At 30.0% G+C, this 16,092-nt stretch overlaps 1 protein-coding gene across 40 annotated transcripts; it reads left to right on the forward strand.

Moving 5' to 3' along the window:
• The first annotated feature begins 635 nt into the window (after nt 1-635).
• LOC131160880 (F-box protein At4g22280-like) lies at nt 636-15,464 on the forward strand. Of its 40 annotated transcripts, XR_009138156.1 has the most exons (11): nt 655-985; nt 1,144-1,221; nt 4,432-5,436; nt 5,575-5,718; nt 5,891-6,270; nt 9,786-9,873; nt 10,449-10,601; nt 11,636-11,779; nt 11,928-12,069; nt 14,321-14,452; nt 14,816-15,464. XR_009138156.1 is itself a non-coding variant. In XM_058116833.1 (5 exons), exons 3-5 carry the CDS (start codon nt 4,507-4,509, stop codon nt 6,182-6,184), a joined length of 1,368 nt encoding a protein of 455 aa, XP_057972816.1. In that variant the 5' UTR covers nt 636-985; nt 1,060-1,221; nt 4,432-4,506; the 3' UTR covers nt 6,185-6,461. The 40 variants fall into 40 exon arrangements, 5 of the variants coding, with proteins under 5 accessions (XP_057972816.1, XP_057972826.1, XP_057972788.1 ...); XR_009138151.1 differs by having other exon boundaries at nt 655-1,221; nt 9,759-9,873; XR_009138163.1 differs by lacking the exons at nt 14,321-14,452; nt 14,816-15,464 and adding an exon at nt 12,324-12,827 and having other exon boundaries at nt 4,354-5,436; nt 9,759-9,873.
• The last annotated feature ends 628 nt before the right edge of the window (nt 15,465-16,092 follow it).

A 16,092-nucleotide genomic window follows, 5' to 3' on the forward strand; every position in this document is an offset into this window, starting at 1 on the left:
TGGGGGAGCCCATGGGTGGGCTTAATACACATGAGTGAACACCAACTTGACCCAAAAGCTTAAACCTATTGGGTCTTGGTCCCAACCATGTACATAAGCACCCATCATGCACTCAAATTTTCTAATATGAGATAAGCTTATAAGTAGAATTCTCAACAGGCGACGCAAACAGAGAGGATCAAGATTTGCAATGAAATAAAAACAACTCATGATAGATTATATTTTCTAATGTGTGTTAAGAGAAACTAAAAGTAACCGCCTCCCTTTCCAATTTATGTGTGTTTGATACCTATAAAATGTGTGCGTGTGTGTGTTTTAATTCTATGTATAACTAATTTACTATGCATTTTTTTTAAAGTTTTGTAACTTATTTAAAAATTCATTTTCACAATACAAATTATTATAAATTGTTGAAAATATGGTTCAACAAATATTTGATTGAAAATTTGATGTATAGAAATGTTTTAGACAAAAAGAGAGAAAAAATTATAGTTATGAATTGAATAGTCTATTTTGAAACGTGTGTATTTGAATTTGGAGAAACTAAATACAAAATGTATTATTCGGATTAAATTTTAAAATGTGTTTTTAAATTTGTGTCAAATACATAATCTATTTTAAAACTCAAAATACACGGATTTGAAATTACTTCCCAACCCATAAATTTCATATAGCCAAATTCATATCACAGCCTCGGACGGATCATGGCAGGAGCTCCTCCGGCAGTCTAGCAGGTTCTCCCTCGACCCCGCCCTCAGCCTCAGCCTCTATGGCTGAAGCTCCATGTTCCACAAGCTCACAGCTGCTGAACCACATCATCGTTGTCATCTTCTTCTTCTTGTTGCTCTCATGCTTCCCTTGCCTCTCCTTTTCATTTGTGCTTCTGTAGATCTATTTCATTTATGGATTGACCCCCTGAACTGGAAGGTTTTGCCAATTTTTCGACACCAATTGAAGAAGATCTGCCAATCAATCTTACATTCTGGTACAAATCGATTTTTTTTTCGTCATTTTTAATTTTGTGCTTTGGGAGTTAGGGTTTCGATCTCTCCACAGCAGAAGCTACAGCTACGCACGGGGTTCTTTTTTGTCCTTTCTTCTCTCATGGTAGCTGATCCTAATCATCTGTGATTCCATACTCAGAAATCCTTCTGCAGGTCTCCACAAATTTGTTTGGCTATCCCTGTGTTGTATTGTTGTGTGTTGCTGCAATAACTCACTGTAAGTATGCAATTTCATTCTAATACATTGAGCTGTCTATCTTTGTATATTTTTCAATTAATTAAGGTATAGGCCATATATGTTTGTGTAACTAGACACAAAAGACCAGGGGAAAAAAATGAATGAATTTCAACTCCTAATTTTGCTCTTGCAGCTGCAAGTCTGCAGAATACTCGACTATACCCAACAATCTGAGTTCATGTATCAACACTTAAACAATTCTTTAAAACAGAAAAAGCTCCCAAATTTGGGAATACTTCTAACCATGAGGTTTACATTGCTCCTAGATCTTTATTTTTGATTTGAAAAAAGCTTCACTGTGTGGTCATGCTAATGAGATTGCTAAGGTCTTCCATTGTTTTTAATTCCTTGACATTTGCAATTAAAATAATTATGTTTCCTTGGGAATTTTGACCTTGCATTAGGAGTTCTTTGAGCTGCCTCTATTATTACCTAGGATTATAAGAATATTGGAAGTTTTATATTGGAGTGCCATATTGGTACAGATTCACATGATAGTCCTCTTACAATGGCTTTGAAACCAAATGTAGCTGTTTTGGGCACAATTTTTGTGAGATATTGTCCACTTTAATTCACTGATAAGTTGCTTTACATAGTTAGAACTCAAATCAACCTGCCGAAAATTTCTATAGTACACATCTAATGTGGAGCTGTGACAGCTACTGTGTGTGTGTTCATTGTTTTAGCTGAATATTCTTGTCAATATTATCCAATTGGCATAGTTGTTTGATGCTTTGCTTATATTATGTTATAGATTAGATGGGAATTGCATGAAGTTGCTCTGCATATATGTATGTAGTATTATAATCATTGACAGCACATTGGCCTCCACATTTACATTTTTATTATTATTTGTTATGGCTGCATCTCTTAGCATTAGGAAACCATAATCTTGTCATTATGGATGTTGAAACCATTCTTGTTTCACCCCGATAAATGTATGTTCTTAAGAATCGTTTGGAGCCGCTTATGCATTAGTATATTTCAGAATAGGTGTTGAATTTAATAAGTGCTGATAATAAGTGTTCAACTCGAAAAGTACTGAAAGTTATAAGTGGTATTTAGTTCTGTTTAAAATAAGTGGTAGTTGGATACTTACTTTTATTGTAGTACCACTATAAGATTATTTTTAAACATATTTTAAATTATAAAAAAATTAATATTTTTAATTAACAATTTCTTTAATAATTATTTTAATTATTTATATTTAAAATTTAAATATTTTTTATTAAAAAATAATATAAGATTATTATTTTTTAATTAATAATAATCTTGTTATTAATGTATATTTATAACATATTACTATAAAATTAAATTATGATAAAAATAATATTATTAATTAAATTTAAAATTTTAATGTATTTAATATTAATTTAAATTAATAAATAATTCTTGTTCAATCTGTAATTGAACTATAATATTTAATATGTATTTTCAAATATATTTTAAATAAAAATATTAATATTTTTATAATTAAAAAATTAAATGATAATTATATTATTTTTAATTAAAATTTAAATATTTTTCTATTAACTAAGATAATATAATATTATTTATTAATTAACAATAATTTTGTTATTAATGTATATTTATAATATGATTATCATATTCTGTTAAAAATAGTATTAATAACTAAATTAAAAAATTTAATTTATTTAATATTAATTTAAATTTATTGGTGTTTTTTTTAATTCATTCTAGAATTTAATTGTATTTTATTAATAATTGATAGATTTAATTAGTTTTTTATTTTAACTATTATTTTTAATTAATATTTAAATATTTTATTAAGCAAAAATATTATTTTTTATTTAGAATGATCTTGTTCTTAATACATACTTATAAACATATGATTATCATATTCATTTATGTTAAAATAATATTATTAATTAATTTATTATTTTTAATTTTTAATATTAATTTAAATTAAGTGATGATTTTTCTTCTTTGTTCCAAAATTTGATTATGTTTCATTAATAATTTATATATTATAATATGTAGTAAAATAATATATGATTATCTTATAATATATTTTTTAAATTGTAAAATAGTCACTAAAGTTTCTTATATTTATAAAATTGATCCTGTTAGCACTTAAGTGTCCAAAAGTTATCTTAAATTGTTTCTTAAAATATACTTAAATAGTTTTTAAAAAAGTGATTCTAGAAAAGTAATATTTTTTTAAGTGTTTCTTGTGATGTAATCTAAATTTTATTTTATTTTTTATAAAAATATTTATTTTAAATGATAAGTGTTATAAATATATTTTTTTTATGTGCTCCCAAATGGTTGCTTAGTAGAAGATGCCTTTTAAGAATCCCTTGTGGCTTTGTAGATGCCTGAGTTTTACTCGGTGGTGGATGCCTTCAAGTATTTCCTTTTTCTACCTATAAATAAAATAAATGCATGACCCCTCTGCTAATAAATGTACATAAAAGTAATCCATCTTTTAATAATAATGCCTTTTTTAGAGTATAAAGTTTAGATTTTAGATTTGACTTTAATTAAATAAATGTACATAAAGTAATCCATCTTTTAATTATAATGCCTTTTTTAGAGTACAAAGTTTAGATTTTAGATTTGACTTTAAATTAATTAAATTTAAATATATATATATATATATATATATTATATTTTACTTAAATTTACGACCTCTTCAAACATAGATTAAGTAAACTTCCGATCTTTATACTTCACTTTAGAGCCCTTAAAAAAAATTTATATATGGTGCTTATCACTTAAATTAAGTATTTTTAATGAAAAAAAAGAGATGTTTATATTATATTGCTGTAAATATTTATAAAAAAATTATTTAAAAAAAAATTAATTAAGGGAAATTTGGGAAGCAATTTAAGATGATTTTTTGAATTGGGTCAATTTAGTAAATATAAAAAAATTTAATTGCTATTTTATAATTTAAACAAATAATTAAAGGATAATTATTTATTATTTTATTTTATATTATAATATATTTATTATTAATAAAATATAATTTCATTTTAAAATAAAAAAGAACAGCCATCTATTAATTTAAATTAATATTAAAAAAATAAAAAATACATGTATTTTAAATGTTAAAATTCATGTGTTTGAGCAAATACAAAATTGCAGTTTGCCAAGCACGGAATCAGAAAGAGAAGTTGAATAAAATCGCCAAACCGTAAACCCTAAAATCAAGTTGAATCTCAGGTCCCTGAATCGATTCTCCTGGACAAACCTAGCTCCGAAATTTCGAAGGATTGAGCTGCTCCATCCACACAAATCATGGATTCGCCGCAGAAATGCGAGAAGGTCCTTGAGGATTCCGAGGATAGAATCAGCAACCTTCCAGACTCCGTTCTCTGTTACATTCTCTCTTTTCTGCCCACAAAAGATGCAGGCAGAACCAGCGTCTTATCCACCCGGTGGAAGTACCTCTTCATCTCCAGCCCTAATCTCGACTTCGACGATTCTTTCCGCCGTAAAGGGTCTCGTCATAGATTCGTGAATTTCATCTACGGATTGTTGGCTTTGCGTGGTCCATCGCAAATGAATCGATTCCGTCTTAAATGCGATGTGTACCTCGATGTTCCACATGTTAATACGTGGGTATCTGCTGCTGTGCGCCGTAATGTTCAAGAACTTGACATTGACCTACAAATGGCGCATAATACAGGAGGCACAAACTTGAGTTTGCTGCCGTACGACCTCTTCACTTGTAGAACGCTAGTTGTTCTAAAACTTGATGTGGATTATGACCTCAATGTTCCTAGTAACGTTTCTTTACCACGTCTGAAGACCCTGCATCTTCAATATCTGTCTCTTCAGTATGACTCCTTTAAGAGAATGTTATCCGGCTGTCCTGTGCTTGAAGATTTGCTTACATGTGACTGTAGGTTTGAGGGGGTACAAATTTTTGATATTTCAGTTTCTACGCTTAAAAGGCTTGCTTTGCTCTATGCTCAAGTTGGCAACTTGGCGGAAGTAGTGATTGATGCTCCATATCTTCAATACCTACGCTATGAAGATGATATGGTGAGAAAAGGCTATACTTTGAAGGGGCTAACATGTCTAGTTGAAGCTCATTTATGCATTGAACTGAGTGCGCAGCAAGAGACTGAACAAAATTTGTTATTCTATGCTCCTCCTGTTGCCAAAATTTTTGAAGCAGTCTCTAAGGTGGTGTCTCTTCATTTAACTGGATATTCTGTGTCGGTAAGAAGCTGCAATAATTACATCTCTTGATCTCACAAACTTCTTTATTATGTGACCAAATTCGTTTCTGTTGATTTGTTGTTGGAGAAAAAATAAAAAATGAAAAGTGAAGCTTCTATAACTATTATCTGTATGCAGGTTCTTGAAGTCATCCAACGTTCTGTGCCTACATTTCCTAACTTGATCCGTTTGGAGGTTGATTCCCATAATGATACTGGATTGGAAATGCTGGCTGAATTACTTCGCTGTTCACCTAATCTTGAGGTGCTAGTAGTTGGACATGTGAGTTAAGCTAGATGCAATGAAACCAAGTTTCTTTGTGTGCTAAGCACATCACCACCATTCATTGGATCCACCAAATGAATGGTGGTGATGTGCTTGACACACTTTTCGCTTTCAACAGTTTTCCAATAAAGGATTTTTAACTTGCTTTGCTTCCCCATTTTCTCCATAGGTTTATAAAGATGTTGGGAGTTTGACGAGTTTCCGAATATTTACTGGTTATCTGTCATTACGTCTTAAGGAAGTTGAACTGCATGAATTCACTGGGAGCGAACATGAACTAGAGGTAGTAGAGTATTTATTAGAGAGTGCAGAGTCTTTGGAGAAGATGACAATTGGAATTCCTTCCTCCAGGAGGAAACCACATATCAGCAAAAAATTATTAACATTTCCAAGGCGGTCGAGGACTTGTCGCATCTTCGTCACTGGAAAAAGAAACAGAAGATATTTGTCTGATATTATGTGATTGAAGCAGAGTAAGAGAAGTTGCTTAATTACCACAATGAAGCAAATGAGAAGAAACTGCTACAGTGCTAGAGAATGTTTGTTTTGGTATGCATATTTTCATTTTCTTTGTCCTTCCCGGTTATAGTGGATTTGTCTTTGTTGTAACCATAGAGCTTTCATATGCAACTTTGATGAGTTATTGCGCATTCAATTGGTTTTTTTTTCCTGAACAACTTGTGGCATTATACTCTCTCTCTTTTTTTGATAGTCGGACTGAGGATTATGCTGTGGATAAACAGATGGTTTTATTTTCTTGCCCTTTTTTTGCCTCCTATATCACCCTTAGAAATTTTATATGCAACAATGATGGTAAGGGCTAGGTGGGCCAGTTTGATTTTTTTTCCCCCTTATTTTTGAAAGAAACTAGTAAACATTTCACATGCGTTCAATGTGATTGTATTTGACTAATATTATATAAAATATTCTTATAATTTATAATAAATTTTAGATATATTTTTAAAGCAAATTAATAGTATATTGCCATAACTTAGTCTACAAAATACTAAAGTGCAAATATTGAAAGGAGGTTGTAAAAATTAATATTTTGTTTAAAACATATAAAACACAAATATCCATATGAGATACTATTATGACCTCATGTAAATATAGGGATGTGAAAAATATTAAACAATATAAGATGCAATATGACACAAATATTCTAATTAAAATTATGAAAATTATTGAAATTTGATATTACATAACATTATAGATAAAAATTATAATAATTAAAATTTTAAAATTTTTTATTTGATAAAAATCAATCTCAACATATGACTTTTCCCGTGAAAATATTAATAAGTTTATTAGTATTTCTAAGTGCAATTTGCTATCTAAAATCTTAATTGTTAATGTTTTTTATTATTTATTTAATGGTCAATTATGAGCTTATTTTAAATAAATTAAAAATTTATCATTTGGAGGGTATTTCTAGGTTTACAATTTCATTTCTAAAATTTATCTTTTAGAAACCATATTATTATTTATCTAAATAATGTTAGATATTTTGCAATAATTTGTGAAGACAGAAGGGGAATTTACCTTTTTTGTCTGAGACGTTCATTTTATTTAACATTTGTAAACCATTGCATTTATATTTATATTTTGAATGAAATGGATTTTCTAGGTCCAAATCTTGACCTTTTCAAAATAAATTTTTTAAAGTCAGGTTTATCCAATATTATTGAATTTTTTTTAGAAATGCTTGTTTTGCTTCTAAAAGACAATAATATTTTGTCTTCAAAATTATTTACACTATTTTTACTTTTATATATATGATATGTATATACCCTTTGTTTTTTTTTTTTTTCAGTTAAATAGAAATTCTTTTTTAATTTCAAACTTTAACATATCTAAAGTAGATTTTATAAATGTAATTTTATCTAATTTTGCTTGAATTTATGAATGTTTTTGTGTTACTTTTAAAATAAGATATAGATATCTATATGTAATGTTAGTTTATTTTTTTTTTACAAATATATTTTTTTCATTGAGTTCGAATATAAACTTTTAGTCATTCCAAGTGTAATTTTATCTAATTTTGTGTAAATTTATTTTCTAATATGTATTATAAGAATTTATTTATTTTAAGACCATTTGCTTTTACTTTCAAAAGGTAAGTATGTTTATTTTAAGAATTTTGCTTTTTTTAGGAATGTTGGTCTTATATTATGACCCGGAAGTCCAACATGGTCTTATAGAAATTTACTTTTGAAAATAAATATACTTTTGTCATTGATTTAAAATTATATTCTTTATATGAGCTTTTAGTTTTTTTTTTTTTTCAAAAGATAAGGATATTTTTTGCCCATATAATGATTTATACCATTTGTACATTTATATATAATATAAATTTACTTTCTTTTAGGAATATTTTTTTCATACTTTAAAATTATAAAGTTTTTTTCTTAAAATGATTTATCTTATTTGTACTATTATTAATTTAAAGTATAGATATACTATTACCTTTTGTATAAGTACGGAATTTAGATGTTGGATTTGGATTTATATAGATTTTGGCAAAATGTAGTATAAGATTGTTGAGTTTAATTTTTGTTGAATTACTTTATATTATAGCAACTTATTTCTACTAAGAATATTCGATCTTACTTTTAAAAGATAAATAATATATATTTTTTTTGTACAAAATAAATTACACTATTTACACTTCTATATATAGTATAAAAATATATTTCGTTTTAAAATATTAAGTCTTACTTTTAAAAGATTATATTTTTGTCTACAAATTGATTTTCCATTATTTATACTTTTATACATCGTAAGAAATTTGTTTCTTTAGAATTTTTTTGTCTTAATCTAAAAAGATAAGGACATTTTAGTCGATAATTACTCTCTTTCTAATAGTAACTTACATCTTTTATCTGAAGCCCCAACTCTTATTTGTTAATATTGCATTCAACTCATCTTTTTCTTGAAAATGATTCCTTCATGAGTTGTGGATGGTTATTGATTTCTGTGCAATTAACATATTCATTGTTAATCATGGAATTATATAGTTATTAATTGCACCTTGTCAAATTACATGCTAAACCTGGGGCAATCCCTTAGTGCTGAACAAAGAAAACCGTATAAGCTGAGCACCCAATAAGAAAATATAAAAGAAATGTACCTAAATTGTCAAGAGCAAAACGGTAAAAGGAAAAAACCAAAACCAAAAAAAAAAACAAAAAAATAAAAAAATTAAAGAAAGGAAAATTGAAAGAGCAATTTCGATGGAAAGATAGCCATAGTGTATTGCTCAAGGATGGTAAATATGGGAACTTTATCTTGATAGATAATGTTGTAACATTAGTTCTTATATGGACAGCATACTGTAATTCTCTTTTTATGGCAGAACTAAAATTATCTCTTGGACAGCCTAAATGCAGCCAGTCTTAAGGTCTTTTTGCTAATACTACTTGTCTAACATTGTTGACCATTTCATTTTAAATTTTTTAATGTGTCATTGGCATTATGCATTGCTCACCCAAAAATGGTGTCAGCTTTGGTTCCTAGTCATGCCAAGTCTTGTTTGAACTGTTGCATTGCCGACATTGGCTGATGTTTGCACTGTAGCCTTGTAGAGGGAAGTATTGTATTGTTAAAGAGGAAGTTTGGTTCCTCTTGTAAGCTTTTTTAGAGCCTTACCCTCAGTGTGCTAATAATTGGAAGGTACCATGTAGCTTCTCGCAAGATTGGCTGGCTACAAGCTTTATAACTGATCAAAATTATTTATGAAAGTCTTTCTTTGTCATTACGTCATTTAGGGGATTGTTGGGATGACTTAAGAAAACAACTTAGGGCCTGTTTGGAAACACTTAAAAATATGTACTTAAAAGTATTTTTACTTAAATAAATGATTGTAATTTAATTAAATAGTGTTTGCATAATTATAAATAAGTATTATGTTAAATATATTTATTACTTAGTTAAGAGGATAAGCATAAGTAGAAAATCTTCACTTCTACCTGCAAGAAATTTCTTTCTATATGATTTCTTTTTTACTTTTTAAAGCTAGTCATTTATTTCTTTTTAAGGAGCTGCCTGATACTCTCCTGCAACAGCCCCGATCCTTCATGCTAGAGCGATTCTCTCCGAAAAAGACGACGATGAAAATCTGTAACAATTCTCTCATCAAGAATCAGATTTCATGTAAGTCTCGACTGAATTCAAGTTTGATTTGATTAATTGGTTGATTTATCAAGTTCAGTTCAAGCAGGAGTTTTGATTTTTCAAATCCGATTTCAATTTCAATTCACTTTTGATTTGAAGAGTTTGATTCATTTTTGGGATCTGATTTAAACTTCAATCTCTCAAGTTTGATTCAATTTGTTGCATTCTAAATTTATTGTATTTTACTGTGTATAATCTGCTTGTGTTCACTCTCAAATTGCCTATGCCCTATGGGTGTTGATTTGAGCGTCTTCAGGTTTTTGAGTATATGTTTGTAACTTTTTGGACAAAAATGCTTGCTTCAGCATGAGCATAATATGTTTGAGGAAATATCTAGCAGAAAAATGTTGTCCTGGAAGGGGTGCTTCCCTTTCTTTTATCTAATCATTTTTCTTTTCTTGCCTAATTTTCATGTCAAAAACATAATTCTACTATTAGATTATATTTGCCACCATATCTTTTTATTTCACTACATTATTTTCCATTTCAAAAACATAGTTCTACTAAAAGACTGTATAGGCCACAATAAATGTGATACTATACGTGGAATATAGGTGTGGGAGAAGAATATGAGTATCCCTCTTGACTTAGCTGGAAGAAGAATGTGAGTATCCTTGTTGACTTAGCTAACATGTAGTTACAGCTGACAGCTACGCCTGCTGTGGCCTCTGCTGAAGTACACAGTTTACTTGCAAACAACTTAAAAGGTAAGAACCAATTTTTTTTAACTTAAATAAACACTGTTTGGAAACGCCTTTGAACAAAGGTTAGGCTTAATTCTGGCTTTAAACAATCCCAGCATCTGCAGGTGTATCTGTATCTTGTTTGATACAACTTGGTTCTCTTTATTTTTCTTGCTGATATTTATGATGATATTGTCCCTTGTATTTGAGGATTATTACACTCAAATACAAAAATTGCATTTAATCATGATATTGTCCTAAATTTATGGGTACTATCAGGGGCTGAGTTTGAATGAACACTATTCTGCCAGTGTAAATCTAAATTAATTAGTGTTAATCTAAACGCACTGTTAAATGCATGATTATTTAAAGGCACTGTTCTTTTTTTTAAGAAGTAGAAGAATTTTCTGTTTGTAAATGGTGGACTTTTGTTTCTTTCTTTGAGATAATGTTTTTATCTCATTTTATCATCTCTCTGCTTTATATCCATGAATCAGAGATGGTGGATAGCCTTTCTTTAAATAATTTTTCATTTGGTTAGTATGTTTTTTGAACCTCCTTTTTATTATCTTTTTGATGGGTGATTTTGTCTTATTTCTTACCGTTCACTGTAACTTGATATTATTGTTAAACATTTCTTAAGTTTGTAGTTTTGCCAGTCACCATGCTTAGTTTGCATGTGTTTAATTTTATTTATTTTTGTATGTTTGATAAGTTTAGGTAGATTATATTAATATTCAAAATTATTGGCTATGACAATCCAAATTTTCCTATTCACCAATAAACTTGAACATGTTTACTTAGCTTCAATAGTAAGAGAAAAAAAATAAAAAAAAATAAACAGAACATGTGTGTAGTTGGATGTTAATTGATACTTGCTGTAGAATTCATTGTCATGTTTATAACTCTGAGGCAATCGTTGTCTCTCAAACACTCTGAAAAGTTCCATTAGAATATAGTTTTTGCAATTCTGGGAACCTGCTTGGGAGTGATTTATTTTGGACATTTGTGAGGCATGGCTAAATTTTGACTTTTTCCCCTCTCTGATATTGAGCTAGGTAAAGGAACAGAAGCTTATATCTCAGTTTCTTGAAGTCATGTCCTACCGTCTTTTTCTTGTACCCCCTTTCCACATGAATTAAACCCTTTCCAAAAGTGAAACAATAAGGCCCAGTTTGGAGCTCAGAATATATTATGGGAAGGTAAAGAAAATATTAAGGAATTCACATTTTCATGTTTTGTTATCAAGGAAACTTTAAAAAAGAAAAAAATATCAAATTTATGAACAAAATTTTGATTTTACAAATCATTAATATTTGAATTTTCTCAATTTTTTTTTGGATGACCCAGGGACTCCAGCCACCACCGCACCACTTTGTGATCGGTGGTGTGGCACCAAAACTGGGGGCAGCCTAACACACCCCAATGCCGGCCACCTGATAAATCACGTGTCTCCAAAGGCAGCAGCGGGTTTCAAACCCTCGACCATCCGGTAAAGGGCCTGGAACTATACCACCCGAGCAACCCCGTGGGGGTGAATTTTCCTAATTTTTAATTGTATTTAAACAAACTTTCATTTTTAATGGTATTTTTTCATATGGAAGGAAAGAATAATGGAAAATGAGTTTTCTTCGTATTTTCATTTGCTTTCCTTTTCCTATCAAAATCCTTGATCCAAAAGGACCCTAAATGAGAAATTTTTTTTTCCCCAATTATTTATCTTCTGTTTTCTGTTTTCCATTTTAGATCGCTCTTAGTGGGGGCTTCCAGACCCAAAAGCAAAACTGATGAAACAGCACAAAGAACCTGTTCAAGCCTATAGTAGTTGGGTTTTCATTCGCTTAGCTTTAGAAGTTGAAAAGGATGAGGAAATGTGGCAGTCATTGTACACTCATCTGCTTTAATTTGACCAGTCCGTTCTGCCCAAAAAGCTATGCTTATCGGCACATTTTGATTCACAAAAATTTGAATGCGCTTTGAGTAACTTCGGTGTCAAGGCTTTATGTAAATATTTGTTCTGGTTGGGAAAAAAAGAAGGAAGGATTGTGGTTATCTTTAGTATTGATAAATTGGGCTTTCTGGTAGTATTGAAAAAAATCCTGCTGCTGAGTTTTGGTTTGTTTGTGTTTGTTGCTGCTGGTTTTGATGTGTGTTGTGCTTGTTGCTGCTGTTGAAGAACTGGAACTGGTTGGTTGTTAATAATGAAGTTGCAACCTTAAAATATTATTTATCGTACTTATTGTTTTGTTTGAATTTTGTTACTGTTTCTATTGTTGAATATCATTACCGTTTAGCTTAATTTTATGAATGGATTAAATTACAACTATTAATATAGCTGACCCAACCTAGTGGGACTAAGGCTTGGTTTTGTTGTTGTTAAACATCCTGACTGCAAGGACTTTCGGAAAAAGCAATTGGCAAATGCAAAAAAATAAAAAAATAAAAAATTGAACATCCTCTTTTGTGGTACAATAGCTATGGGAAAGCATTCATGGGCACCCTCTCAAGTGACACTCCCGTCATTCACTTTTGAAGATTATATATATGTAGAGGGGACTGCTTAGTTGAAGGAGGAATTGCTATTGGAGAGCAAAGTGCTACTAAAGACATGGTTTTTAAATGGTGCCGGATTGTGGCATGATTGGTTGCAATTTATGAGACCATACTCGAGCAGTCGAGCCAATACAAGCCCTAGTTAATTTCATTTCTAACGAATAGTTAATTTCATTTCTAATGAATAGTACTAATACTCTTGGAATATCAATTTTCCTTCCTTCACTAAAATCTATGGCTTATGACAATTACTTGTCCAAATTTAAGGATTTTATGACTGTTGTTGGCAAAGGATTTTAGATCATTATTAGTAAACTATAATTGATTTGAGCTTTATATCTTCCTTTTACATATATTATAATTTTGCCAATGTTTGTTTTTTTTTTTTTTTAATTGAAATGATGGCTAATCTGATAAGGGCACCAAGTCGGTGAATCAATTAGACTGGTGGGTTAACATTGTGATCAAACTAGTGATGTTTGGACCAATTTTCGATGTGCAAATTCATAATTATAAATAATAAATAATAAAAAATATGTTATTTAAATTATAATAAATTAAACTGAGTTGACCTAGGTTATGAACCCAAGTTTGGCCAATTTAGATTGAGTTGGTTGATTTTGGATTGGGTTGCTCTGTTTGCAGTTTTCCATCTTCCATGTTGAATAGGTGGCAGGTCTGGTCCGCCTAAAAGTGAATAGAAGCACTTTTGATTTGAAGAGTTTGATTCATTTTTGGGATCTGATTTAATCTTCAATCTCTCGAGTTTGATTCAATTTATTCCATTATAAATTTATTGTATTTTAATGTGTATAATCTGCTTATGTTCACTCTCAAATTGCCTATGCCCTGCGGTTGTTGATTTGAGCATCTTCTGGTTTTTGAGTATATGTTTGTAATTTTTTGGACAAACATGCTTGCTTCAGCATGAGCATAATATGTTTGAGGAAATATCTAGCAGAAAAATGTTGTCCTGGAAGGGGTGCTTCCCTTTCTTGTATCTTATCATTTTTCTTTTCTTGCCTAATTTTCATGTCAAAAACATAATTCTACTAATAGACTTTATATATGTATGCCACCTTATCTTTTTATTTCACTACATTATTTTCCATTTCAAAAACATAGTTCTACTAGAAGACTGTATTTGCCACAATAAATGTGATTTTTGATGCACTATACGTGGAATATAGGTGTGGAAGAAGAATATGAGTATCCCTCCTGACTTAGCTAACATGTAATTACAGCTGACAGCTACCCCTGCTGTGGCCTCTGCTGAAGTCTACTAATATATTTACACGGTTTACTTGCAGACAAATTAAAAGGTAAGAAACAATTTTATTTTAACTTAAATAAACCCTGTTTGGAAACACTGTTGAACAAAGGTTACGCTTAATTCTGGCTTTAAACGGTCCCAACATCTGCAGGTGTATCTGTATATTCTTTGATACAACTTGGTTATCTCTTTCTTTTTCTTGCTGATATTAATGATGATATTGCCCCCTATATTTGAAAATTGTTACACTCAAATACAAAAATTGCATTTAATCTTTGATATTGTCCCCTAAATTTATGGATACTTGATGTGTTTAATTTCTGTACAAGTTTTGTCATATTTTCACTCTTATTTTTATGCTAGTTTGTGTTTAATTTTATTATTTATTTGAGTTTTGATTTATTTTGTTTAGGAATAAATAAATTAAAGTAGTCATGGGGTAAGGAGGAAACCTTCCTTTTCAAATTCAAAGTCCCTTCATCAAGATTCCTTTTCAAACTCAAATTCTTCTCTCGAATTTCTTGACACGCCCTTCAGTATTTGAAGCATAACTTTTGCTAAAGAACTCCAAAAAGGGTGATCTGGGTATCTATGGAAAGTTAAGAAAAAATCTCACAACTTTTGTGTTGAAGATTTTTAAAGATGGAAGATCTCGATAGAGAAAATCGCACATCAAGGTCGCGGCATAAAAGAAGGGAATTTGGAGAATCTTATTTTGGGGAGATAAGAAGGGAGGACGATCAGAGCTTTATAGAAGGAGGAGATTCGAAGATAAAAAAATAAGGAAGAGAATTTTCTTCACCATTAGAGAGGGGAATTCAAAGCTTGGAAAAGAAGAAGAGAGAGGCCGAATTGGAGTTGTTGATGATTGAGATTCTTAATCTACATACAGTTTCCTTTTTAATTATTTTATCTTCTCTTTGTACAATTTTCATTATGAATTTTAGAATTATTTTGGTTTGTTTTGATTCTATAATGAGCTAATTGTTATTGCTAAGGTTACGATGTAACCTCTCCATGACAATTCCGAATCTTATTTCTATGTGATCATAATTTTATCATTTCTTTTGAGTATACATCATTGAGTTTAATGCTTTCAATTATTTGGTCAATAGTTGAGTGATTTGTCGTTCATGTTAATTCGAGAGATGATGCATGTTGTTTAGCTTCTTATGATGTATGCCATGAATTGAACGAAAAATAGGAATGTGCCAACGTGATTTGTGTGGCTTTTATGTCAAATATTTTTAATCTGTACTTAAAATGCTTTTACATTCGCATAGACATATCGTGGGTTATCATATTTTGGGTAATTCTAATTCTACTCGAGAGAGGGTCTTAGAGAAGTTAGAATATTTTGCCGTCAAATAGGATGATGATTGATTGCATGATTAGGATTTGAGATTAGATTGCTCAGGTGAGGCGGATGCCTTAGTGTTTTCTTTTTAGGTGAAATCTTTTTCTTTTTAAGTATTTAGTTGATTTAATTTTCTTTGTTTTTATTTTACTTTTTAGATTTAAAATCCATCACTTTTCTTGATTTTCAAATAATTTATAATTAGAACAATTATAATAGTTAATAGGTAAATAGTCCTCATGGTTCGACACCCTTCTTTATCATTATATTACTTGTTACGATTTCTTGCACTTGCGAAACTATTAGGTGCTGAGTTTGATTGAACAATATAC

This window comes from Malania oleifera, chromosome 1 (assembly GCF_029873635.1).
Source record: "Malania oleifera isolate guangnan ecotype guangnan chromosome 1, ASM2987363v1, whole genome shotgun sequence".
Lineage (NCBI taxonomy): Eukaryota > Viridiplantae > Streptophyta > Magnoliopsida > Santalales > Ximeniaceae > Malania > Malania oleifera.

What these genes read in the sequence shown, in the direction of transcription:
- LOC131160880 (XM_058116833.1), top strand. Translation starts at nt 4,507, where the DNA reads ATGGATTCGCCGCAGAAATGCGAGAAGGTCCTTGAGGATTCCGAGGAT. An exon ending in TAACTGGATATTCTGTGTCG is followed by an intron (nt 5,437 to 5,574) that starts GTAAGAAGCTGC and finishes ATCTGTATGCAG; the next exon opens with GTTCTTGAAGTCATCCAACG. An exon ending in AGGTGCTAGTAGTTGGACAT is followed by an intron (nt 5,719 to 5,890) that starts GTGAGTTAAGCT and finishes TTTTCTCCATAG; the next exon opens with GTTTATAAAGATGTTGGGAG.